At 42.1% G+C, this 25,070-nt stretch overlaps 1 protein-coding gene across 8 annotated transcripts in view; it reads left to right on the top strand.

The window, feature by feature from the left end:
* The window catches only part of GTDC1 (glycosyltransferase like domain containing 1), a 261,163-nt gene that overhangs the window by 167,437 nt on the left and 68,656 nt on the right, over positions 1–25,070 (top strand). For all 8 annotated transcript variants that reach the window (XR_008847077.1, XR_008847075.1, XR_008847076.1 and 5 more), the window contains 2 exons: positions 839–1,120; positions 21,740–21,849. Coding sequence is in view for 3 of the 8 variants with exons in the window: in XM_056535015.1 (XP_056390990.1) it covers positions 839–1,120; positions 21,740–21,849 (392 nt within the window). In the remaining 5 variants the exon portion in view is untranslated. The remainder of the gene's footprint in view (positions 1–838; positions 1,121–21,739; positions 21,850–25,070) is intronic.

The raw sequence follows: 25,070 nt of genomic DNA, 5'->3' as shown, positions 1-25,070 counted from the left end.
GCAATAACAGACAAAACCCATGGGCAGGTGTGGCGCCGATTCAGAAAGCAGGCAGCCATGTCCTTCTATGCAACCCCTGTAATACATTTTGGATACATTAAAACCTAATTGTTGCACATGTTTGTTTTAATTTGTGATTTTATTCTTTATATCCTTTTGACATTGTGCCATCATTCCAGACTCTAAAGTATTAGTTTTTTATTGTTCCTTAAAGGGGTACTCCGCCCCTAGACATCTTAAGATTTCTGATCACGGGAGTCATGACGCTGGGGACCCCCACGATCTCGGCTGCGGCACCCCAGACCCGTCCGGTGCAGGGAGCGAACTTCGCTCTGTGCCGCATGACTGGCGATGCGGGGGGGAGGCTTGCAATGTCACGGTCACGCCCCACTTGTGATGTCATGGCCAAACCCCCTCACTGCAAGTATATGGGAGGGGGCGTGACAGCTGTCACGCCCCCTCCCATAGACTTGCATTGAGGGGGCACGGCCTTGACGTCACGAGCCTCCGGTGCTGCAACCGACACTCTAAACGGAACCCGTGCGATCAGGTATCTTATCCCCTATCCTTTGGATAGGGGATAAGATGTCTAGGGGCAGAGTACCCCTTTAAGCTCAGAAGAATAAGACTCATTGAACTCCATGTAGACCTACAACCAAGTCAGGACATGAAGGTTAGGTGACAAGTGGTGGTGGAGTTTGACAGGGGGTGGCGGTACACAAGTCAAACTCCCCTGGAGTAAAAGGGCATTTGACGTATACAATTATTCAGTTCATTGTTATCCAACTATACATTTTGGGTCCGCAATGAACCATCTACTTTTTTTTTTTTTTGTTAGGTTCCTTCCAGAACACAAGAAGGCTCAACAGAAGATCTCCATGGAGTCTTTGGGCCACCACACAAAAATAAATGACCAGTCTCAAAGTGAGAACGTTGCCCCAGCTCTTTCTGGTCAAGTAGAGGAACCCATGACCCAACTCTTGCCGGAATCTATCGATATCATAAACTCCACTCGAGAAAGTAGTTCTGAAGATGACGGCCAAGTGATCTCAGAACCGTCCTCCTCCAACTTCATCACCGATTCCCAGAGGCCCCTTCATATTGTCTGGCCTCACAGATGGTAAGAACATGATTTTTTTAGTTTTTTTTCCCAACGCGTGTGGACATATGTATATAAATATGTTTGAGGATTTATTTATATGTACAACTATATGGAATAACCAAACCGACAATCTGTTTCTTTATCTTTTTATTTATTTTTTTTCATTACGGTCGACTGTATCCATCAGCTTTCGGCTTTGTCTTCAACGTTCTGAGCGGGTCTAATCCTGATTTTTGAAGCTATATATTTTTATTTTACACCATTTTTTTTTTATGTCTTTTGTAAACTGGGAGGAATTGTGACACATAATCACCACAGGACATACACTTATAAACTTCAGCTAGCCCCCGGAAAATAAATTAGGATTTAAAGAGGTAAAATGTCCCGATAATCTTGTGGTATTGGGCACGAACATTTTAATCTAGTTTTTATTCCTCGCAGTTAGTTTAATCTGCATGTGGCCTGATTAGACTTCAATTCATCCACAGATTATGGGCTGTTTATTGCAGAGATGCTGAGCTGATCACTAGGTCACATTTACTGAGAGCAAATGTTTGCAGGTGAACTAATAAGTATACCACACCGACGGGGCAAATCGCCTTTACAAAGGATTTGACTTCCAGTGCATAAATTCCAGAAGCTCTTGCAGATCATCAGCAGCATCTGCTACCTAAAGGGATTTACATCTCCCTTTCTAAATGTTCCAACATTAAATTTAGGGATTGGAAGTCGAATCTGCCTTTTGGATTTGTTTAATCAACTTCACACGTCCGGTCACATATTTCTATTTGCGCTTAAAGAACCCGCGTCTCTGTATCTGGAGGCATCACTGGTTGCATTCACTAAAGCCCCCCCCCCCCCCCCACCACCCCCTCTGAGTGCTTAAAGAGTAACTCCGATCATGCTCTGGCGGCAGGTTATCTGTTTAAATCTCCCGGCAACTTCACAACCCAAGACTTGTCTGAGACCACAGAGATTAGTATAAAGATTTGTTTGAAGTGTCCCATGCAAGTCTATGGCTCCTCCGAAAAATCTATGTCTGGATTGCTGTAGTCGCGGGCTACAAATTTGCTGATTTAGGGCCGGTTCACACTACGTTTGTAGTGTACGGGTGCCGGATCCGGTTCTGAGGAGCAAAAATTGTCCGCTCCCGTACCCCAGCCGGATCCGTCCAGAAACCCCATTCATTTCAATGAGCCGACTGGAGTCAAACGCTGGTCCCGGATGGCTCAATTTTGCCCCATATATGGTTCTCTAATGGACCTAAAACCGTGGTCTACCACAGTTTTAGGTCCGGTGGGAAAAGCGTATATGGAGAAAAAATGAGCCGAGTCAGCGTTTGTCTCCGGTCGGCTCATTGAAATGAATGGGGTACTTGAAGGATCCAGCTGGGGTACTGGAGCGGACAATTTTTGCTCCTCCCAACCGGATCCGGCACCCGTACACTACAAACGTGTGAACCCAGCCTTAAACAGATATCATGCCGCCGGAGCGTGATTGGAGTTACACTTTAAAGAAGCACTCCAAATTTTTTTGTTTATTTGCCCATATCATGCACACTCACCATCCCTACAGCACTATCTGTTTTATTCCAGCACAGCTGCAACCATGCGTTTGATTACTGTAACTGGGTCATGTGATCACACATCTGACCAACAGGAAATCACAGATCTACCAGATCATTCCTACTAGCTTACAGACCCCTCCTCAACTAGCTTTATCTGTATATTGCTGCTGCTATCTTTATGGGATATTGATATATATAGTAGTTATATACCTCCCCTTCCGTTCTATCTGTATACCGTTGCTGCTGTCTCTTTGGAATTAAAATATATAGTAGTTATATACCTCCTCTGCTGCTCTATCTGTATACTGCTGCTTCTGTCTCTATCGAATCAGGATATATAGTAGTTATATACCTCCCCTGAGGCTGTGTTCACACTTTGCTTTTTTCTACTTTTTTTCTGTTTTAGCTAAAATTTTCTCAAAAATTTTGCAATTTACAGCAATTGCGCAAATTTTGCTAAAAATGTGTAATTTATTACAGTGATTCTAGAAAATCACAGCATATGCACAACCAAAAGGCTGTCAAAAATGCTGTAAAAATGCAACATGTGAACACAGCCTGAAGACTTCAGATATTCGGAAAACACCTTAGTTGTGATTATAGTTCAAATAAGTTTCTCCTGATGCTAATATTTCTCTTAAAAATGCACTTAAATAAGAAAATGCATTAATACTGCGTGTAGTGTGAACTGGCACCAACCTGTTTAGGGTGCTGGTTGCTGGACTCTAGCCAGATGATTAGGTTGGTCTCATTAGACGAATTTCAGTTATGAGACGCGATATGTTGTGATCAGCTTTTAGGGAAGGGACCCTTCTAACAACTAAAGTTATTCTGTGAGAACCCCTGTAAAAATATTTGATATAGTGGATAAAAATATTGTACAGTGTCCGGTGTAAAGGAAACGCTCTCAGTTACTAGAAAAAGTTCTGTACAGAACTAGGATGCGGCTAGGAAGGCTTGTGAACTAAACTATGAGGATTGCAGCTCTGGAGGAACTGTGAGTGCAGCTCTGGAGTTCAACACATATTGTAACTTGGGATTAGTGCAAGATAAGTAATGCATGGACATAGTGACTCCACCAGCAGAATAGTGAGTACAGCTCTGGGGTATAATACAGGATATAACTCAGGATCAGTACAGGATAAGTAATGTAATGTATATACACAGTGACCTCACCAGCAGAATAGTGAGTGCAGCTCTGGAGTATAATACAGGATATAACTCAGGATCAGTACAGGATAAGTAATGTAATGTATGTACACAGTGACCCCACCAGCAGAATAGTGAGTACAGCTCTGGAGTATAATACAGGATATAACTCAGGATCAGTACAGGATAAGTAATGTAATGTATGTACACAGTGACCCCACCAGCAGAATAGTGAGTACAGCTCTGGAGTATAATACAGGATATAACTCAGGATCAGTACAGGATAAGTAATGTAATGTATGTACACAGTGACCCCACCAGCAGAATAATGAGTACAGCTCTGGGGTATAATACAGGATATAACTCAGTATCAGTACAGGATAAGTAATGTAATGTATGTACACAGTGATCTCACCAGCAGAATAATGAGTACAGCTCTGGGGTATAATACAGGATATAACTCAGGATCAGTACAGGATAAGTAATGTAATGTATGTACACAGTGACCTCACCAGCAGAATAATGAGTACAGCTCTGGGGTATAATACAGGATATAACTCAGGATCAGTACAGGATAAGTAATGTAATGTATGTACCCAGTGACCTCACCAGCAGAATAATGAGTGCAGCTCTGGAGGATAATACAGGATATAACTCAGGATCAGTACAGGATAAGTAATGTAATGTATGTACACAGTGACCCCACCAGCAGAATAATGAGTACAGCTCTGGGGTATAATACAGGATATAACTCAGGATCAGTACAGGATAAGTAATGTAAGGTATGTACACAGTGACATATATTATGTATGTAATGCATATATTGTTCATCATATCTTGTCACCATAATATGTGATATCTCTAATTATATAGATCAATTGATCCATTTAGGAAAACTCTACAACTTCATTCAGGGTCCACATTCCTTTTTTCGCCTTGATCCGGCTATTCAGGTGAAATCATCTCTTCCTAACAGGGTTAATTTTTGGCGGCGTGGCTAATAATTTGCATGAAGCAAAGCGAATCCAATTTCTGAAAATTAGCAGCATGACTTTCCTATGCATTGTGTGTGCGGCCCATCACTGTTATGTGACGTACGTAGGTATTTGTGGAGGATGATGATGATGATGGGGGGGGGAGGGGCAGAAAACATAAATAAAATAAAAAGAAGCTGCCTCAGCACAAGCAAATGCCAAAATGCAAAGCATCACATTCATCCTTTAGGGTAATATCCTAGAACTGTGCAAAGTTAGATGCCGGCGATGGCAGCCACACAAGCAGCATTAGGGCTAATTTTGAAAATCTAGCGTGCAGTCAATTTTACCGACGCCTGGGGACATACAAGGTAGAAGCTGACAAGAGAACTCATTTTGTTTAGGTTATTTAGTGCTATGCATCATCCGTGGGCTCCTCCGTGACACGAGGCGATATAAAGCAGAATATTATCACACACTAAAAATTTATGTTGACATTAGATATTTGTTCAATATGTCAGCAGTATTACTTTCATAATCAAAAGAGTGGAGGGTAGAAGGGAAAGGCGCGGAGAGCGGCGGAGAGCGGCGGCTCACTCGCAGAGATCTATCTTTTTAATAACACTCTATAAGGTTAATATAGTTTACCTTTGAGAGTATACAATGAAAACAAGCAGGGTTAGCAGGAAAAATGACAGAATTCATCCACCCGAGCTGTTTGTTTGCCATTACCTATGTGAACCATGTCGGTTCTGTGGCCCGCATCTGATAGCTATTTGTTGTACAGAGAACACAGCATTAAAAAAAAAAAAAAGAAAAAAAAAAATCAAACTCTTAATACTATTGTGTGCCCATAACCATCTGTCACTGCTAGCCTGGAGATGAGGGAAGATTACCAGGAATAAACACGAGGCTGCAGAGCATTGGTAAAGCCTTGAGGCAAGAAACTCTTGTGGGGACATCAAAGACATTCTAATTCTGAGGCAGTCAAGGATTACAGTGTGTAACCTGTGCTGACAACAGATAAATGAGTGACAATATTGTGCCAGAACGGCTGGCTCTTCGCAACCGGGCCACGACAGAGACGATGATGACTACGACGACCACGACGATGAAGATTTTTTATCTCCGATGGACACTGGCTGAGATAATTTTATGATAAAGAAGAAGAAAAAAAAATATTATTTATTATGATTATTATTATTATTTTTTTCTTTTATCGCTCTCTCTCTCTCTCTCTCAAATGCCGACGGGTCTTGCAAGACATTTTACTAGCTACGGGGGTAGCAATCAGTTTCTTAAAAAATTCACTGTTCTAAGCCCATTAGAATCCTCACACAGCAAGGATCTTCCACAAGTATCCGGAGTCTATGCAAATATGAAGGATTGAACTCCTGCCCTTTAATGTTAGGATACTTTGTCATCTGATTTATGTAAATGCCTTAGTAGAAAAAGCATTTTTAGTTCATTTATTTTCATATTTTTATTTCATTTTTTATTTTTTTTTAAATGTAAATTGGCGTATGTAAATTACGTAATAAAAAAGATTCCGGTGCATCATAGAGGGAGAGCGTTCTGCGTTGTCTTTGTATGGAGCGTTATTGGTTTGATTATAGCGGTAGGAAGGGAACGAGCCTGTCCAGGACTTGGGGGAAGAAACTAAAAGTTGGTTGAAAGTTGCAAAAGTTTTTGGGTGATACAAAAAGGAACGTCAGTAAGGTCAGGAGTCAAGATACCCATCACTGGCATTGGGGCAGTAAGTGTAGGTTGCGCTCAATGAATGACCTGATAGAAGTTTTGATTGGCAACCTTTGTAGGCTGGCTCCAGAAACTGGCTCCAGAAAGTTAAACAGATTTGTAAATTACTTCTTTTAAAAAATCTTAATCTTTTCAGTACTTATGAGCTTCTGAAGTTAAGGTTGTCCTTTTCTGTCTAGGTGCTCCCTGATGACACGTGTCTCGGGAACCGCCCAGTTTAAAAGAGGTTTGCTATGGGGATTTGCTTCTAAACTGGGTGGTTCCCGAGACACGTGTCATCAGAGAGCACTTAGAAAAGAACAACCTTAACTTCAGAAGCTCATAAGTACTGAAAGGATTAAGATTTTTTAATAGAAGTAATTTACAAATCTGTTTAACTTTCTGGAGCCAGTTGATACATAAAAAAAAGTTTTTCCCTGGATAACCCAGCAACGGGCAACGTCCAGACCTTTAGGAACTTTTACAAAGAAGGTTTACAAATGTTTAGGTGTACCTCAGAAGCAGGAAGAGCGCTTGCAAGTTTATGGGTGGCGCATGGATCCTCACAGGTCTTGTGCCTTAGAGAGGGCTTCTAGTTTCTTCTATTTTCATATGATATAAGCTTTTATGGCATACATATTCTGGATGTTCAAATCACAACAACATAATATACAAAGTTAAAATTTTGTTAGACATAATTAAAGTTACACCCAAAAATTACCCATAAAAACATTTACACAAATAGACAACATTAAAGGGGTATTCTGGCCCTAAGACATCTTATCCCCTATCCTGACGTCACACGGGGGCGGAGTCGTGACGTCACGATACTCCGGCCCCGTGGTCGTCACCTGGCAGTTTGTGAGCTGGCAGGGTGGCGTGCAGTTCAAAGAGATGGGTGCCCAAGATTGCGGGAGTCCGCGGGACCCCCGCGGTCAGACAACTTATCCCCTATCCTTTAAAATCAGTAGGGGAGCCAATAATTTCATATCAAATCAAATGTGCATGATCAAATAACATAAGTCAAACTTTGATAGCAGCAACAAGGGGTTAATTAGATGCTAATGCACCAACTAATGAAAGTTTGTACTCTATAATGCCTCTCAAAACAGTATATTCACTGTTGGGAGTTATAATCCCCTAGCTAGAGACAGCATATGAATATATAAAGAGCATCACAATCACAGTATTACACTATAATGGGCAGTAGCAGCTAGTTAGTAAGTAAAGTGCATCATAGTCAGGGTATTGCACCATAGCGTACAAAAGTGCATGGCATTCAAATGATCAATAGAAGTACTGGCGGTATAATAGAAAGTTGTATTCAGACTATGTTGAATAATTATCCCAATGCAGCATGTGTGGTGTGACCGGCTCCCCCATCGCACCCTCCAACGTGTTTCGCCTCTGCTTTTTCCAGGACTTTGAACTTTGTATATAATGTTGGTTGTGATTTGGTTAAGCTTATTTCTTTGGACATTATGTATAGTGTGTAAGCTTTCTTTTGTGTTATTTTGAGGTATTGTACCTATTTTCATTGGATGTATACATATACTGGAACCTGAGCACCAACTCTTAGCTGAGATTCACTTTAGCTTTGAGCTCTGTTTACTTAATCCGGACAAATTACAAGACTTTAGTGGAGATAAAACTCCTGCAAAACAACCTGACGGGAACCCGATTTATAGTCAATGGAACCCGTCTGATCTCGTTGGTGTCCGTTTTTTGTTGCTAGAACGGACTGTGCGACAGAGCTCCCTGAAGATGCTCAACAATAATGTGTACTTAAAGGGGTATTCCGGACAAAAACATTTTATCCTTCTGCTAAGACCTCCCGCAATCTCGCTGCAGCACCCGCATTGTATGCGGGTGCTGAATCTCCAGTTCCAGAAACCTCTGGGTTTCCAGGACTGGGGATGTGACGGCCGGCACGCCCCCTCCCATAGACATGAAACCCGGAGGTTTCCGAAACTGGAGATTCAACACCCGCATACAATTAAAAAGGACAATATCCAGGAGAAACACTTTATTGGGTCATCTAACAGACTACAGCATGCTAGGACATCAACTCCGACGCATTTTGGATCCTCAGATCCTTAGTCATTGCATGCTCTAGTAGCATACAGGGCACCAAAACTAAAGGCACCGCGAGCTAGTAAATAGGGGGGAGGGGTTATGTGACCTAAGGGGGCAGGTCGTTTCCCAGCCATTAAACTTTACCAGATTGAAGACATACCTCTTCATGGCCCGCAACGCACACACTGCGTTTTTTTTTTCTTCCTAGGGTGTGCCAAAGAGCCAAAGTACACTGGTAATTACTGGGTTAAAAATGTCAGCATAAAGAATGCATGCATAGGGTGCAACAAAGAATACGGTAGTGAAATGTAACAGGAATATATATATATATATATATATATATATATAGTTTTATTTCTCCAATGGGGAAGTCAACTATCTAATGATTATTTAATTTCTTTCTTTTCCACAGTCGATTCACATGTTGTACGTTAAATGTTCACATTACAAATCCTATATATGGTCTGTCACTGTTTTTATCAATATGCAAAATGGTTTAAAAAATTCATCTAGTAATGCAATGTGTGGATCTCGGAGAACAAAGTGGATTTTCTTTAGTGAATACTACAAAAGCTCTCTACGGATACATCTTAAAGGCATCATGTTTTCAATAAACTTCAAAACACTTGCACTTTTTCCCAGTGAAATGAAAGGATATTCAAATAGGATGCGAATGGCTTTGAGATGGAGAAAACTAATGAAGTATGCATGCTGTATTACACAAAATCCGATTCTTTTCTTATTAGATATTAATTAAATCAATTATGAATTCATGGGGAGAACGAGAACTAATAGGGGCTGTTGTCCAATATCACATCCGCACTGTATTCCTGTTATCTTTATAAGATCACGAGGCGGAATTTACTCTTCGGTGACCGGGCAAATTAGGAGTTTGTGACCTTAGCACCATTTATACTGTATTTACATGGGGAAAAAAAGAATATATTTTTCTAACACGTACCTCATTTCGTCAACCTTTTTCTATATGTCCTACAGGGCAAATGGACATCAAAGTGGGTATAATCAAATAGTCCCATCTATGAATTACTTGGTTGATGTAATACTCTGTTTCTCCTTCAGAACTCAAAACGCATCGGCTGTTATACCTGAGTGTAGGGTAAGTTCAGGCAAACCCTTTATAACAAGGAAGTCCAGTGTGGTTTCATGCAGTTTAAAAAGCTTTCTCTTTCTGTTATCCATGTAACAGGTACAAGACATCATACAGTAGACAGAAGGTGTGGCACGTTTCTAATGCACTACACACCCTTAGTCATGCTCAAAACTTTAGATAGGTTTAGAGAGGTTTCACGTTATATTGCTCCACCTATTACCTGCTCCTGCTGCAAATGTATATACCTAACAAAAATAAGTGAATGAATGATTAAATAAAAAAAACTCTTCCTATATATATAAGCTACCCAAAAAAAGAAGGAAAACCCACCTACTATTTATTTATAATTTTTATTTATAATTTTTTTAGAACAATGACTAGAAGATGATGGCAAAAACGATTTCAAATTTATTTAGTAAATGGAACTTTGCTACAATGTAAAGTGGTGAGTGCACGGCCTGTATAACAGTTTTTAATGTTGTGTCCCCTCAAAATAACTCAACAAACAACCATTAAAGGAGTAGTCCAGTGGTGAACGCAGTGGTGAACAACTTATCCCCTATCCTAAGGACAGGGGATAAGTTTGAGATTGCGGGGGTCCTACCGCTGGAAGGGGGCGTGTCGACCTCCACACGAAGCGGCGGCTGACACGCCCCCTCAATACAACTCTATGGCAGAGCCGAAGCGCTGCCGGCTTTCGGCAATCTCCGCCTCTGCCATAGAGATGTATTGAGGGGGCGTGTCGGCTGCCGCTTCGTGCGGTGGTCGACACCCGCTATCTAGCCAGAGAGCCTGGCCCCTGGCCTTAGGATAGGGGATACGTTTTTCACCACTGGACTACCCCTTTAATGTCTAAACCTTGGCAAAAAAAAGTGAGTACACCCCTAAGTTGAAAAGTCCAAATTGGGCCCAATTAGCCATTTTCCCTCACTGTTGCCATGTGACTTGGTAGTGTTACATGGTCTCAGGTGTGAATAAGGAGCAGGTGTCTTAAATTTGGTGCAACTGCTCTCACGATTCAATACTGGACCCTAGAAGTTCAACATGGCACCTCATGAAAAAGAACTCTTCTAAGGATCTGAAAAAAAGAATTGTTGCCCTGCATAAAGATGGCCTAGTATTCCTCTACCGTTTTCGTCACAGTACCTACAGGACACAGAGGAGCTTCCAGTGGCTGTGCTAGACCTGCTTCCCAATCCATACAGCAGACGCTTACTAAATGCATCTGTGTTAACCAAAGTTTATAAGAAGCTTAAGACCCTGAAACTAAGCTGCAGTATGGTGGGCAAGACCATACAGCGATTTCACAGGATAGGTTCCACTTAGAACAGACCTCACCATGGTTTACCAAAGAAGTTTAGTGAATGTCCTCAGCGTCATATCCAGAGGTTGTCTTTGGGAAATAAACATATGAGTGCAGCCAGCATTGCTGCAGAGGTGACTGGGTAAGCCTGTCAGTGCTCAGACCATACGCATAAAATCGGTCTACATGGCTGTCGTCCCAGAACGAAGCCTCTTTTAAAGATGATGCACAAGAAAGCCCACAAACAGTTTGCTAAAGACAAGTAGACTAAGGACATGGATTACTGGAACCATGTGATGTGGTCCGCTGAGTCCAACATAAAGCTTTTTGGTTCAGATGGTGTCAAGTGTGTGTGTCGGGAACCAAGTGAGGATTATAAAGGCATGTGTCTTGCTTACTCTCAAGCATGGTGGTGGGAGTGTCATGGTCTGGGCCTACATGAGCGCTGCTGGCACTGGGGAGCTACAGTTTATTGAGGGAACCATGAATGCCAACATGTACTGTGACATACTGAAGCAGAGCATAATCCCCTCTCTTCAGAGACTGGGCCATAGGACAGTATTCACACATGAGAACATTCCCAAATAAACCTACAAGATAACCACTGCCTTCTAAAGAAGCTGGGGGTAAAGGTGATGGACTGGCCGAGCATGTCTCCAGACCTAAACCTTATTGAGCATCTGCAGGACATCCTCAGACAGAAGGTGTGTGGGGGGGGGGGGGGGGCAGGTCTCTAACATCCACCAGCTCTTTGATGTTGTCATAGAGGAGTGGAGGAGGACTCCAGTGACAACCTGTGAAGCCCTAGTCAACTCAATGCCCAAGAAGCTTAAAGGGTTACTCCGTCTCCAGACATATTATCCCATATCCATCGGATAGGATAAGATGTCTGATCGCTGGGGACCCCCGCAATCTCGGCTGCGGCACCCTAGACATCCGGTGCACGGAGCAAACTTTGCTCCGTGCCGGACAACTGGCGATGCAGGGCGAGGGCTCATGACGTGTCGGCCACGACCCCTCAATGCAAGTTTATGGGAGGGGGAATGACGGCTGTCAGGACCCCTCCCATAGACTTGCATTAAGGGGGCGTGGTCTTGACGTCACGAGCCTACGGCGCTGCACACGACGCACTAAATGAACGCCGGGTGCAGCAGGGAGCGGAGGGACCCCAGCGATCCGACATCTTATCCCCTATCCTTTGAATAGGGATAAGATGTCAAGGGGTAGACTACCCCTTTAAGGCAGTGCTGGAAAATAATGGTGTCAATTCTTCAGTGTTTGTAAAAAATACTTACAAAAATGTGAGGGGGGAACTTACTTATGTGAGATAACATACTATACCATTTTTTTTTTTACCTTCCTTTTATAGCTCCCATGTAGTTTATACAGTCATGGCTGTAAATGTTGGCACCCCTGAAATTAGAAGTATTTCTCACAGAAAAAGATTGCAGTAACACATGTTTTGCTATACACATGTTTATTCCCTTTGTGTGTATTGGAACTAAACCAAAAAAGGGAGAAAAAAAAGCAAATTGGACATAATGTCACCAAACTCCAAAAATGGTCTGGACAAAATTATTGGCAAACTTTCAAAATTGTGGAAACATAAGATTGTTTCAAGCATGTGATGCTCCTTTAAACTCACCTGGGGCAAGTAACAGGTGTGGGCAACATAAAATTCACACCTAAAAGCAGATAAAAAGGAGAGAAGATCACTTAGTCTTTGCATTGTGTGTCTGTGTGGGCCACACTAAGCATAGACAACAGAAAGAGGAGAAGAGAACTGTCTGAGGACTTGGAAACCAAAATTGTGGAAAAATATCAACAATCTCAAGGTTACAAGTCCATCTCCAGAGATCTAGATTTGCCTTTGTCCTCAGTGCGCAACATTATCAAGAAGTTTGCAACCCATGGCACTGTAGCTAATCTCCCCGGGCGTGGACGAAAGTGAAAAATTGATGAAAGGTGTCAACGCAGGATGGTCCGGATGGTGATAAGCAGCCCCAAACAAGTTCCAAAGATATTCAAGCTGTCCTGCAGGATCAGGGAGCATGAGTGTTAGCGTGAACTATCTGTCGACTTTTAAATGAAATGAAATGCTATGGCAGGAGTCTCAGGAGGACCCCACCGTTGACACAGAGACATAAATAAAAGCATGAATATATTTTACCAAAATTAACTTGAGTAAGCCAAAATCCTTCTGGGAAAACGTCTTGTGGACAGATGAGACCAAGATAGAGCTTTTTTGTAAAGCACATCATTCTACTGTTTACCGAAAATGGAAAGAACACAGTATCTACAGTGAAATATGGTGGAGGTTCAATGATGATTTGGGGTTGTTTTTCTGCCTCTTGCACTGGGGGCCTTGAATGTGTACAAGGCATCATGAAATCTGAGGATTACCAACGGATTTTGGGTCACACTGTACAGCCCACTGTCAGAAAGCTGGGTTTGTGTCTGAGATCTTGGGTCTTCCAGCAGGGCCATGACCCCAAACATACATCAAAAAGCCCCCAGAAATGGATGGCAACAAAGCGCTGGAGAGTCCAGCAATGAGTCCAGATCTAAATCCCATTGATCACCTGTGGAGAGATCATAAAATTGCTGTTGGTAAAAGGCGCCCTTCCAATAAGAGATAGAAAGAAAGGATCCCGGCACTGGCGACTTAGATGCAGGTACAGGTTTATTTACACGTATGCACGTTACAAAGACGCGTTTCCGCAGTAATAGTCTTTCTCAATCGATTTAGAAAGGCTATTACTGGCGAAACGCGTCTTTGTAACATGCATACGTGTAAATAAACCTTTACCTGCATCTAAGTCGCCAGTGCCGGGATCCTTTCTTTCTATCATTGGATTCATCTGATCCTCGAGCACGGCGCACCTGATCCTGGTGCCGTCCTCCTCTATTTGGATTCTTCCAATAAGAGAGACCTGGAGCAGTTTGCAAAGGAAGAGTGGTCCAACATTCCGGCTGAGAGGTGTAAGAAGCTTATTGATGGTTATAGGAAGTGATTGATTTCAGTTATTTGTTCCAAAGGGTGTGCAACCAAATATTAAGTTAAGGGTGCCAATAATTTTGTCCAGCCCATTTTTGGAGTTTGGTGTGACGTTATGTCCAATTTGCTTTTTTTCCCTCCCTTTTTTTGGTTTAGTTCCAATACAAACAAAGGGAATAAACATGTGTATAGTAAAACATGTGTTACTGCAATCCTTTTCTTTGAGAAATACTTCATTTTCTTGAAAAATTTCGGGGATGCCAACTTTTACGGTCATGACTGTACATATGCTGTATGCACCACCATAGACGAGGTGCCTTGTCCCTACATGACTTTCTAGATCTGCCAAAGACAATATTAATGACTAATGGAAGACATATTTATTTCTGATACCGTTATAAGATTGTACCTCATCTCTGCTTTGAATATAAATCTACAATCCTTCTACTGGATATTTCCACTATCCCCCAAGATCTGCATTTCAGATACAGGTATGTTATCTATTAGCCAGAATACTTGGGACTTATGGTTTTCCGGGATCAAAGATTTTCTCCATAATTTAGAACACTATGCCTTAAATATCCTGATACATATTTACAGGTTAACCCCTGGTATACATGTCACAGCCCCGGTACTGTGTTTCAAAAGCATGGTTTTCACCTGGATGCCAAGGACTGTGTATGAAACTAATGTATAACTAATGTATCGATGTGCCATAGAAGTGCGTCCGTCTATAAAATTGACATTGAGTAATTCCAGTATGTTCCCTGGTCCCTATTTTTTTTAGATCTATTTAGCCGGTAAATGACAAGCACCGTCTCAAATCTACCCATACAAGACTCTATAGCTATGTGAAACCTAGTGCTAGGACACCAACAGAAACTGGGCAGCCATAGGTTGGAACCCATTGGACAGTTTGTCTGATTGGTGCATAGTGATCGCTGCCTGCTTATTGGGTGCATGGGAGGAAAATTATCTTTAAGGTGGTATTAGAGAAAATAATAATCACTAAGGGGTATTCCAGTCAAAAACATTGGTCGTCTGTCAGCTGAATTGGTAACAAATGTTAGATCAGTTTGCGTCCCTCAAAAAACATCTGTAGAATGGTTTGATTATGAAAAAATGAGTGTGGTGATGATGGATGACATGCCTGACATCTTCTTCTGACACGTGCCATGGGGGAGAGTCAGGAGGTGCCCATCGACATTAGATAGATGAAATTCAACTTCACTCCGTGGCGGATTTCTGGCAATGTGGGGCGGAGGCTCGTGACGTCACGGTTACACCCCTCTTGTGACATCACGGCCGTCACGCCCCCTCCCATAGACTTGCATTGAGGGGGTTTGGCAGTGGCGGCACAAGCCTCCGGTGCTGCACCCGACGCTCTAAACGAACGCTGGGTGCAGAAGGGAGATTGCAGATTCCCAGCGATGGGACCCCTGCGATCAGACATCCTATCCCCTTATAGGGGATATGATGTCTAGAGGCAGAGTAATCTTTAAGGGCTCAACCACACTGTGGACATTCCGTCGGCCGAATTCCACTGCGGAATGCCACTTGTTTTCAATGGGATTCTGCTGCTCTATTTAGACTGCTGAATCACCGCAGCGGAATTTCGCAGGCGGAAAGTACATCCATTCAAAGAATGAACATGTTAATTTATTGGGCGGATTTCTGCCTGGACTACATTGCCCTTTATGGAAACGGCAATGTCTGTGCAGTCCTACTGCTGAAGTAAACGGCGGTGCCTGCTGCAAGCTGACATTCAGACAGCAGAATTCCACTGGCTAAATGTCAGTAGTGTGGACGAGGTCTCAGTCAATGTGAATGCTGTAATGCTGTACTCCGGTAATAACACCACTGTGTAGTAATAGCCACTTTTCGCTCCAGGGATGATATTGTCTAACATATATGGGAAACTCTCGACTCTCCCCGAACAAATTATGTTGTTGGGGGTGAGGGTCCAGACATGGTGCTTGATTCTGTCAGAGGAGTCCTCACTTCCTTCTAAACCCATGATCACTAGGCTGGGCAAAACGTCGGAAAAGATAGCTTGATCCTTCCAGTACTTATCAGCTGTTGTATGCTTCAGAGGAAGTTGAGTAGTTCTTTCCAGTCTGGCCACAGTGCTCACTGCTGACACCTCTGTCCATGTCAGGAACTGTCCAAAGTAGGAGCAAATCCCTATAACAAACCAATCCTGCTCTGGACAGTTCCTGGCACAGACAGAGGTGTCAGTAGAGAGCACTGTGGTCAGACTGGAAAGAACCACACAACTTCCTCTGGAGCATACAGCAGCTAGAAGGGGTAAGATTTTATCATGTCTGTCCTGGTCTGTGTTCACAAACAACTTTTGGATTGTTTGTGTGTGAACAGTTTTATGTTTCCTGGTCAGGGAATAGTTTCTCTGGCTCTTTCAGCCTCAGCCTCTGTTAGCCAATAGCCTTTAGGGTGTGTCTATTTAATGTCAGCCCAGTCTAGCCTCTGGGCTGGTGATACTTCATATGGACTTCCTGATGTCTAGCTGCTATCATGCTGGCTATGCTGCTAATGGAGGCTTCGGGTGAAATACTTATTTTTCAGTTTTTAATCTACTATCTCTGTTTTAGCAAGCACTTTGTATTTTTTTGTTTAGCCATGTTAAGGTGGCATGCTCTTAGTGGATTTTAAGATGTGTTTGTATTGTTGGTTTTAGGATTTGTTTATCCTTTCTGCTATGTGTATGTTCACACTGTTTTCTCTTGTATCCATTTATGTGAATTTCTGTGTTTTATATTTCTGTTTTCCTAGTGGGCCAGCATCCTGACCACACTGTGGAGTGTGCCGCTGGCCAGTAGTGTATTTGGATTTATTATTAATGGCTACTCCTATAGTGGAGTGGAGTGTCCAGTTTGTGTGTCCAGTGTGAACAGTGTCCTATGTTAGGCCACCCTGTTTCTGCTCCATGGGGACAATCCTGTCTACTGGAGGTTTCCTGAGGGATTGCGATTTCTGTCTTGTGTTCAGTGTGAACAGTGTTCTATAAATATATCCTGTGTATCTGGCATTCCTATTACCTGTCCATGGGGACTTTTTGTCTACTGGAGGTTTTGCATAGGAAATGCGAATATTCCTGATTAGCGATAGATCCCTGTTTCTAGTCCATGGAAACTTGGTGTCTTCTGGGGGATTATGCTATATTCCTGTCTGTTCCTAAAGTCTATTGACTTATCCATTTTCCTGTCTGGTGTTTTGAACTCTATTTTTATTAGTTCTTGATTTCAGATCTTTGGAGTTCTGTACATGACTACTGATCTATAGTGTCCTCTGTTCACGACCACGGATCTATAGTGTCCTCTGTTCATGTCCGCTGATCGTGTCCTCTGTGCTGCTCACTGATCTGTGTCCTCTGAACTTAATCTTTTATAGAGTTCTATGTTTCCCGTTATGTTTCTGGTTTGTGACCAACTATTTAGTAGTATTTGTTTTTATTAGGCCCCAGCACTTTAGTTCAGGAAGGGACTGGCGCCCAGTTGTCGATCCACCGGTTAGGGTGGATGGGCAACTAGGAGAGCAGTTTTAGGGTCAGTTTGGGGCTCACTCTCTCTGTCCCCCTGGTCGGTCCCAGACTATTTTTTAATAGAAGTAATTTACTAATGTGTGTAACTTTCTGGCACCAGTTGATTTGAAAACATTTGTTTTCCAACAAAGTATCCCTTTAATGTACAACAGGCAGACATTTTGTTTTTCTTATTTATTCATTTATTTATGTACTTCATTTACTAATTTATTTATCTATCTATTTAATTATTTATTTAATTAATAAATTATTTATTTACTTATTTGATTACGTATTCATTTCTAAAAAAAAATTCAACCTTCCTTTAAGATTTCTCTATGAGCCTTTTCCTGCAAACTCTTGGTGTGAAAAAAAAATATTCCACTTCTTTCAGAAATGAGGAAAAAAACAGGGAGGTGGTATCGCCTGTGTCCTTGTTGCCCTGGCAACAGATTTATTTATTAAAAGGGTAGACATACAATGAGCTAATATACCACATACCTGCACGTCGGCAAACTCCTATTTCAGCTTTAGTTGACAATTAAGTCCCGGACAGCTCCAGCCAGGGGTTAATGTTACTCATTAGAAGAACTGGGTCATTACCGGCAAATCAAGCCACTTACTGCATCCCGGCGAATACGTGAAAACCCTGCATCTCCGCTAGTGAGATTTTTATGTTAATTAACCTTATTTTCCATGATTATATATATATATATATATATATATATATATATATATATATATATATATTTATATTTATATTTATACTGGGCCATGTATCAGTTAATTAAAATAAATAAATAAATAAAAGCGCAAGTTTACTTCTTTCGACTTATTTTCCCTTGTCTTTGAAACGGTTTCATTATTTCATAGCAAATGCTTGTGTCTATATGACAAGCAAAACGGGTATTAAAAACTAAGAAGAGCCACATCATGGAAATCAGTTTGATCACAGGGGACTGAGCAAATAAAGCTGAGGAAATGGGAAGAAATAAGCTTTGCTAATACCTCACCTAAGGAGCGCAATGTAAAACCCAGCAGAGCCAGAGATTTTCGTAGGTGTTTTGTGGCGGAGTGTTTATGCAGCACTTGACCTTCAACAAGAAGAAAGTTTGTTGCAAGTTTTGTAGAACTTTTTTTTGCTTGTTGTTTGACGTTGATATTTGTTTGGGGTTTTTTAATATTCATGAGTCAAGGTGACTTTCAGCCATAGCAATGATATGGAAGGATAGCTTGATTGGATTTTTGTTTTTGTTTTATTAAAAAGTGTTTAAAGTGTACCCACACACACAAAAAAATAGTAATAATATGTTACTCAGTACCATGTACATGTTTTTTTTATGCCTCACATATCACATATTTATAATAAAAATACCTCTTTTCATTAGCTCACCGTGTTAGAAATCCTCTCGGGGGAAGGAGGCGTGAGGAGGTGATTGGTGGGTCTGCTCTGGCAGCCTTGTCTATGACTCATGGACAAGTCTGATGCTGCTGCAGGACTGGTTAGTGTATAAGTAGGTATGGGGACCCCTAGTGGTGGGATTTTCAGGAGCCATTTTCTTGATTAAATATAAAAAAAAATTTAAACAACCATATTACAAAAGGTCTTTAATTTTTTTGATCTGACAGTGCCCATTTAAGTGTCATGTTGTTATTGAAAAAGATAAATGGATAAATCCGGCCCCGATACACAATGCATTATGTAATGGAGGGCTTACTTACATATTTGTACATGGGTTCAATTAATTTCCATATACAAGTATTGCGTTTGATTAAAAACAATAATAATAATTAATGCTCAGAAAGTTTCACCTAAATTAAAAAATTTTAGTCCGAAAAGTTGGGAGTTTCGCAATTTGTGTAACTCCTATTGACTTTAATGGAGGTTGCGCAAATAGCTTAGCCCTCGGAGCAACACTGGGAGTATAACTCTGGGAATTATGTAAACAGCATAGCTCAGGAAGCTACGCCAGGTATGTAACTCCCATTATAGTCAATGGAAGTTACACAAATTCCATAACTTCCCCATTTCAGTTGCTTCCTGCTTTTTAAACCACCTCCTGCTGCCACAGACAGGCAGAAACTGGCTGGAAAATTGACGCAGTGGGATAGGACAATCCCTTTAAGCTCAAATTTAAAAGTGCATTTCAAGTGATGGCAACTCTATTCAAGTCTATGGGACTTCCGCTAAATCCATAGATTGAGAACCCTAGATCCATAGAACCATAGTCTTAGAAAGTCATTTGGGTTTGGGCGGCTTGGTTGGCGGCACATAAAGATATATCCTCCCACCTGAGCCATCACTGGTGTTGAGCTTTAAGTAAAGGGGAGAACAGTTTGGTCAAAAAGGCTTGATGGGACTTAAAGGAAAACTGTCAGCTTGCTTCCCCTCGCACTAACCAGCGCTACTGGCTGGTAGTGCAGGGGGCGCTGATCAGCTTGATGCCTAATGTGCCCGGATCTGCCCTGCCGTTCGTTCAAAATCTGTTTTTCTGTGTATGCTAATTAGGTGCTAACTGGCACAGGCCGGGGTTACTGGCACTCTGACGTCAGTGCTGGGTCGCAGCGCCGCCCAACTCAACAATATTCCTTCCCTCCCTCCACCTCTCCCTCTTCATTACATAGCGGGTAGAAGAGGGAGAGTTCGAGGGAGGGGAGGAATATTGATGAGTTTAGCTGCGCTGCGGCCCGGCATCGGTGCCTGTAATCCCGGCCTGTGCCAGTTAGCACCTAATTAGCATATACAGAAAAACAAAGATTTCGGACAAACGGGGAGGAATATTGATGAGTTTAGCTGCGCTGCGGCCCGGCCCAGTGCCTGTAATCCCGGCCTGTGCCAGTTAGCACCTAATTAGCATATACAGAAAAACAAAGATTTTGGACGAACGGAACCGCAGATCCGGGCATGGTAGGCATCAAACTGATCAGCATCCCCCGCACTACTAGTCAGTACAGCTGGTTAGTGTGGGGGGGAGCAAGAAGACAATTCTCTACTTTCTGAGGATAGTGTACTGTAAAAATGAATGAAGATGGCACAGTTTGGTAGCGGATGCCGCTAAAAACAACTTTTACACAAGGTTTTTCTGATTCGTACATGGCTGTCTGTGCATCAACAATGTACCTCCTCACAAAAGAAACACTAGATATGATAGACACGTCCATCCCTGGTCACCATTTTCCAAACCACCGATAATTCGGAATGGGTTTTAATATCGTGAATTTCTCTCCACAATAATCCTGTTTTTTGTAAAAACTGAATTTACTGTAGGTTGAAAACCCTTCTGTTTTGAATGTACAAATGATACCCATTATCTGTCTTGAAAAGTTCATCCACATATAATGTCCAAGTCTGTTCTCCTAAAGTCAATTCTTCACTGGTTTTGTCTTCAGAGTTAATGGGTAGTGACTTTTTGATACCGAATGTCTGTCTGTGCTCTTGACTATTTCACTGGGGAAATAAATGGGAGCAGAGGTTTGCGAGGTTCTGTGAGTTATGGCAATTATTAAAATTGTTTGCAGGATTGTAAAACCACCGTTACAATATTTTCCCTCTGATTTTTTGTGCCATTCCCCCCAACAAGATCAGCAACCGAACCCCCCGCAGCTGCAGACATTTATCTCTAACTGCATTTTAGCCTCAATTTTCCTTTTAACCTGCTCGGAAATCTAGATTGTAATATCACATCCACTGGGCGGCCGTAATGTCTTTGCTGATAATTTGACCAAACTTCTGTTTCTCAAACTCTTTCTCCCCCCCAACATTTCTCAATTTGCTAACCGTAGCCAAGAGCATGGAAGACGCGGAGCCGTGATGTTCCAAGGAAGATCTAAACCTTGTATTACCTGGAGAGAAAAGCTCCTCTGAATGGAAAAACAAGCGTTACGTTATCTGAGCATCAGCCGCGATGACCGCGTGAACTCTTCAACTTGAACATGCACCATGGAAAAACCTAGATTGTGCAATGATCAGAAGACAATGGCTTCCAGCTAAAGAATACTCATAACCTTCTCCGCACTGGAGCGGTGAAGAGCCAGGGCCACGGGGCAAAGCATTAAATGCTTTTGAAATACCTCCGGCCCCCAAAACCCAAAAATGATATCCTTAGAATAGAACCTCGGCCATGTCCCTCGTGTGTTTTTTTTATCTTCCCGAGTAAACATATTTTCTTTTTCCTTTCATATAGGGAACACGATAAAGATCCAGAGACTTTCTTCAAAATTATGATGAAACTAAAAGACCAGGGGCTGCCCTTCCGCCTGTTGGTGCTCGGAGAGACGTTTACTGACGTGCCAGGTATATATAGGCTTCCTGCTCTTATTGGGGGTATATTTATATGTATTTTATATCACAGCATTGTTACTTATGTGTGTACTCTTTCTGCACACCTTTTCTTATTATTGGAGCCTGCTACATTTTTGGGTAAGGATAAGATTAATTAGGAGTTAAAAAGCCAATGAACCGAAAACCAGAAGGGTTTGGTGGTTTTTCGCACCCCCATTATTGGAACTAAGGGCATTATAGAGGCTGTGTATTTGGCTACCAAAGGGTTTATATACGGTGATCCCTCAACTTACAATGGACTCAGATTACAATATTCTTTACATATAATGGACTTTCCTGGACCATTGTAACGTGAAACCAGACTCAACATACAATGCTACAGACAGTCCAGATCTGTGAAACGTGTCAATGGCCGGAAGAACCGACCAATCAGAATGGGCATTCACTGGTAAAACACTTGTATTATGCACTGACTGATGTCTGGTAGCGCCCCCTACAGTACAGGGAGGTATTACATGTTCTGTACTCGTTACCTGTACCAGGGTTAGCTGCTCCTTTGGACATTATTAGAGATGAGCGAACTTACAGTAAATTCGATTCGTCTCGGCAGTTGATGACTTTTCCTGCATAAATTAGTTCAGCTTTCCGGTGCTCCGGTGGGCTGGAAAAGGTGGATACAGTCTTAGGAGACTCTTTCCTAGGACTGTATCCACCTTTTCCAGCCCACTGGAGCACCTGAAGGCTGAACTAATTTACGCAGGAAAAGTCATCAACTGCCGAGCCGAGAAGTTTGTGACGAATCGAAATTACTGTAAGTTCGCTCATCTCTAGACATTATGTGAGGTCGGCTCCATGTTACTTTTTTAGGACATTGTGTGTACTGCACAGGACCCTGAAGAAGCTCCTGTCCTCTACATAGACAGTGATTTACAGCTCCCAGCAGATCTTTCTTACTTTTATATGTAAGGATTTGCTTTATCTATATTAGTTATCTACTTATTTTTCTTTAATCCTCACTTTTTCCTATTTTTGGATGACATTTTGGTGGCTTCAGAACCAATTACCAGGTTTCCATAGAGTTCTGGTCTCAACATACAATGGTTTCAACATACAATGGTCGTCCCAGAACCAATTAATATTGTAACTTGAGGGAGCACTGTACTGGGAGCAGAAGGGCAGGACAGATTGGCCCCATTTTGATTTCCTAAGGGCAGTGAAATCCAGCATGAGACAATTCTTCTCCTCAGACGCCCAACATCTGCAAGTAAGGCCTCGTTCACACGGCAGAAAATCTGCGTAATGTCTGTACGGAAAACCTGGGCGTACTTTCCGCAGAAAGCATGTTCTGCCCGCTTTAAGACCGCTCTGTCTCCATAGATGGCAATACATTTCCTAGCGGATTCCGCTGAAAGAACAAACATGTTCAGGGAGCGGAGTTTCCGCCGTGTGCACAGTGCAGCAGAATCCTTCTGAAAACAATTCTGCAACAGAGTTTCCAAGCGGAATTTTTCTGCGGGTTCCACTCAGAAATTCTGCCGTGAGAACTTACCCTATGGGGTTACCTTGTCAGTATATGGGGTATTTGGGGTTTGAGAGGAAACGGGAGTACCCCGGGGAAACCCATAAAAACACTGGGAGAACATACAAACTCCTAGTAGATGTTATCCTTGAGACTGAATGGACAACACCAACCACTGAGACACCATCCTGCGAAAAGCCGCTAGTACTAAAAAGTGTGAACCCCATCTTGATTTTCAAGTTTTGCCTTGAGTGTCCTTTTAGGTGCCCTTTTAACTCTCCTGATAACCTTATAATAGTCATGTTAGAAAACCTAAGTCAGTGTTTCCCAACCAGTGTGCCTTCAGCTGTTGCAAAAACTACAACTTCCAGCATGCCCGGACAGCCAACGGCTGTCCGGGCATGCTGGGAGATGTAGTTTTGCAACAGCTGGAGGCACCCTGGTTGGGGAAAAACTACCTTAAAGGGGAACTCCGGTGGAAAACTTTTTCTTTGTAAATCAACTGGTGCCAGAAAGTTAAACAGATTTGTTACTTACTTCTACTAAAAAAAATCTTAATCCTTCCAGTACTTATTAGCTGCTGAATACAACAGAGGAAATTATTTTCTTTTTGGAACACAGTGCTCTCTGCTGACATCATGACCACAGTGCTCTCTGCTGACATCTCTGTCCATTTTAAGGAACTGTCCATAGCAGCATATGTTTGCTATAAGGGATTTTCTCCTACTCTGGACAGTTCCTGACACGGACAGAGGGGGTCAGCAGAGAGCACTGTGGTCAAAAAAAGAAAAGCACTCTAGACAGTTTTTAAAATGGACAGAGGTGTCTGCAGAGAGCACTGTGGTCATGATGTTAGCAGAGAGCTCTGTGTTCCACAAAGAAAAGAATTTCCTCTGTAGTATTCAGCAGCTAATAAGTACTGGAAGGATTAAGATTTTTTTATTAGAAGTAATTTACAAATCTGTTTAACTTTCTGGCACTAGTTGATTAAAAAAAAAAAAAAAAGGTTTCCACCTGAGTAAGGGGTCAAACACCTTGGGAATGTATCATACCAGGTGCCTCCAGCTGTTGCAAAACTGCAACTCCCAACATCTGTCCAGGCATGCTGGGAGTTGTAGTTTTGCCACAGCTGGTTTGTAAAGACATAATTAGCCAACCTTGACTTGGCGTCTTCACCACCTGATCATTGATCCCCAACCTGTGCCTCCATAGCTATTGAAAAACTACAACCCTCAGCATGCCCTGCTAGTCACAGTGCTTGGACCTCTCCATTTACAGATGAATTGGCCATCGCAGTGTTCTTCATCCTCTGACTGTCCAGCTGTTGCAAAATTACAACCCCCATCATGCCTTGACAACTGTCAGCACTCAGGGCATGATGGGAGTTGTGATTTTGCAACAGCTGGAGAGCCCCGGTTGGGGAACACAGACCAGCAGTGTAAATTCCTGGGAAACCCAATACGGTAATGGACAATGTATATAATTCTGAAATAGTTGAACATAAAGGAGGGCACATACTTTAAAGGGGTTATCCAGGAAAAAACGTTTTTTATATATATCAACTGGCTCCAGAAAGTTAAACAGATTTGTAAATTACTTCTATAAAAAAATCTTAATCCTTTCATTACTTATGAGCTGCTGAAGTTGAGTTGTTCTTTGCTGTCTAAGTGCTCTCTGATGACACCTGTCTCGGGAACCGCCCAGTTTAGAAGCA

This window comes from Hyla sarda, chromosome 8 (genome assembly GCF_029499605.1).
Source record: "Hyla sarda isolate aHylSar1 chromosome 8, aHylSar1.hap1, whole genome shotgun sequence".
In the NCBI taxonomy this organism is placed as follows: domain Eukaryota; kingdom Metazoa; phylum Chordata; class Amphibia; order Anura; family Hylidae; genus Hyla; species Hyla sarda.
Note: the sequence above shows the minus strand (reverse complement) of the source record. Positions and strands in the feature narration are given on the sequence as shown.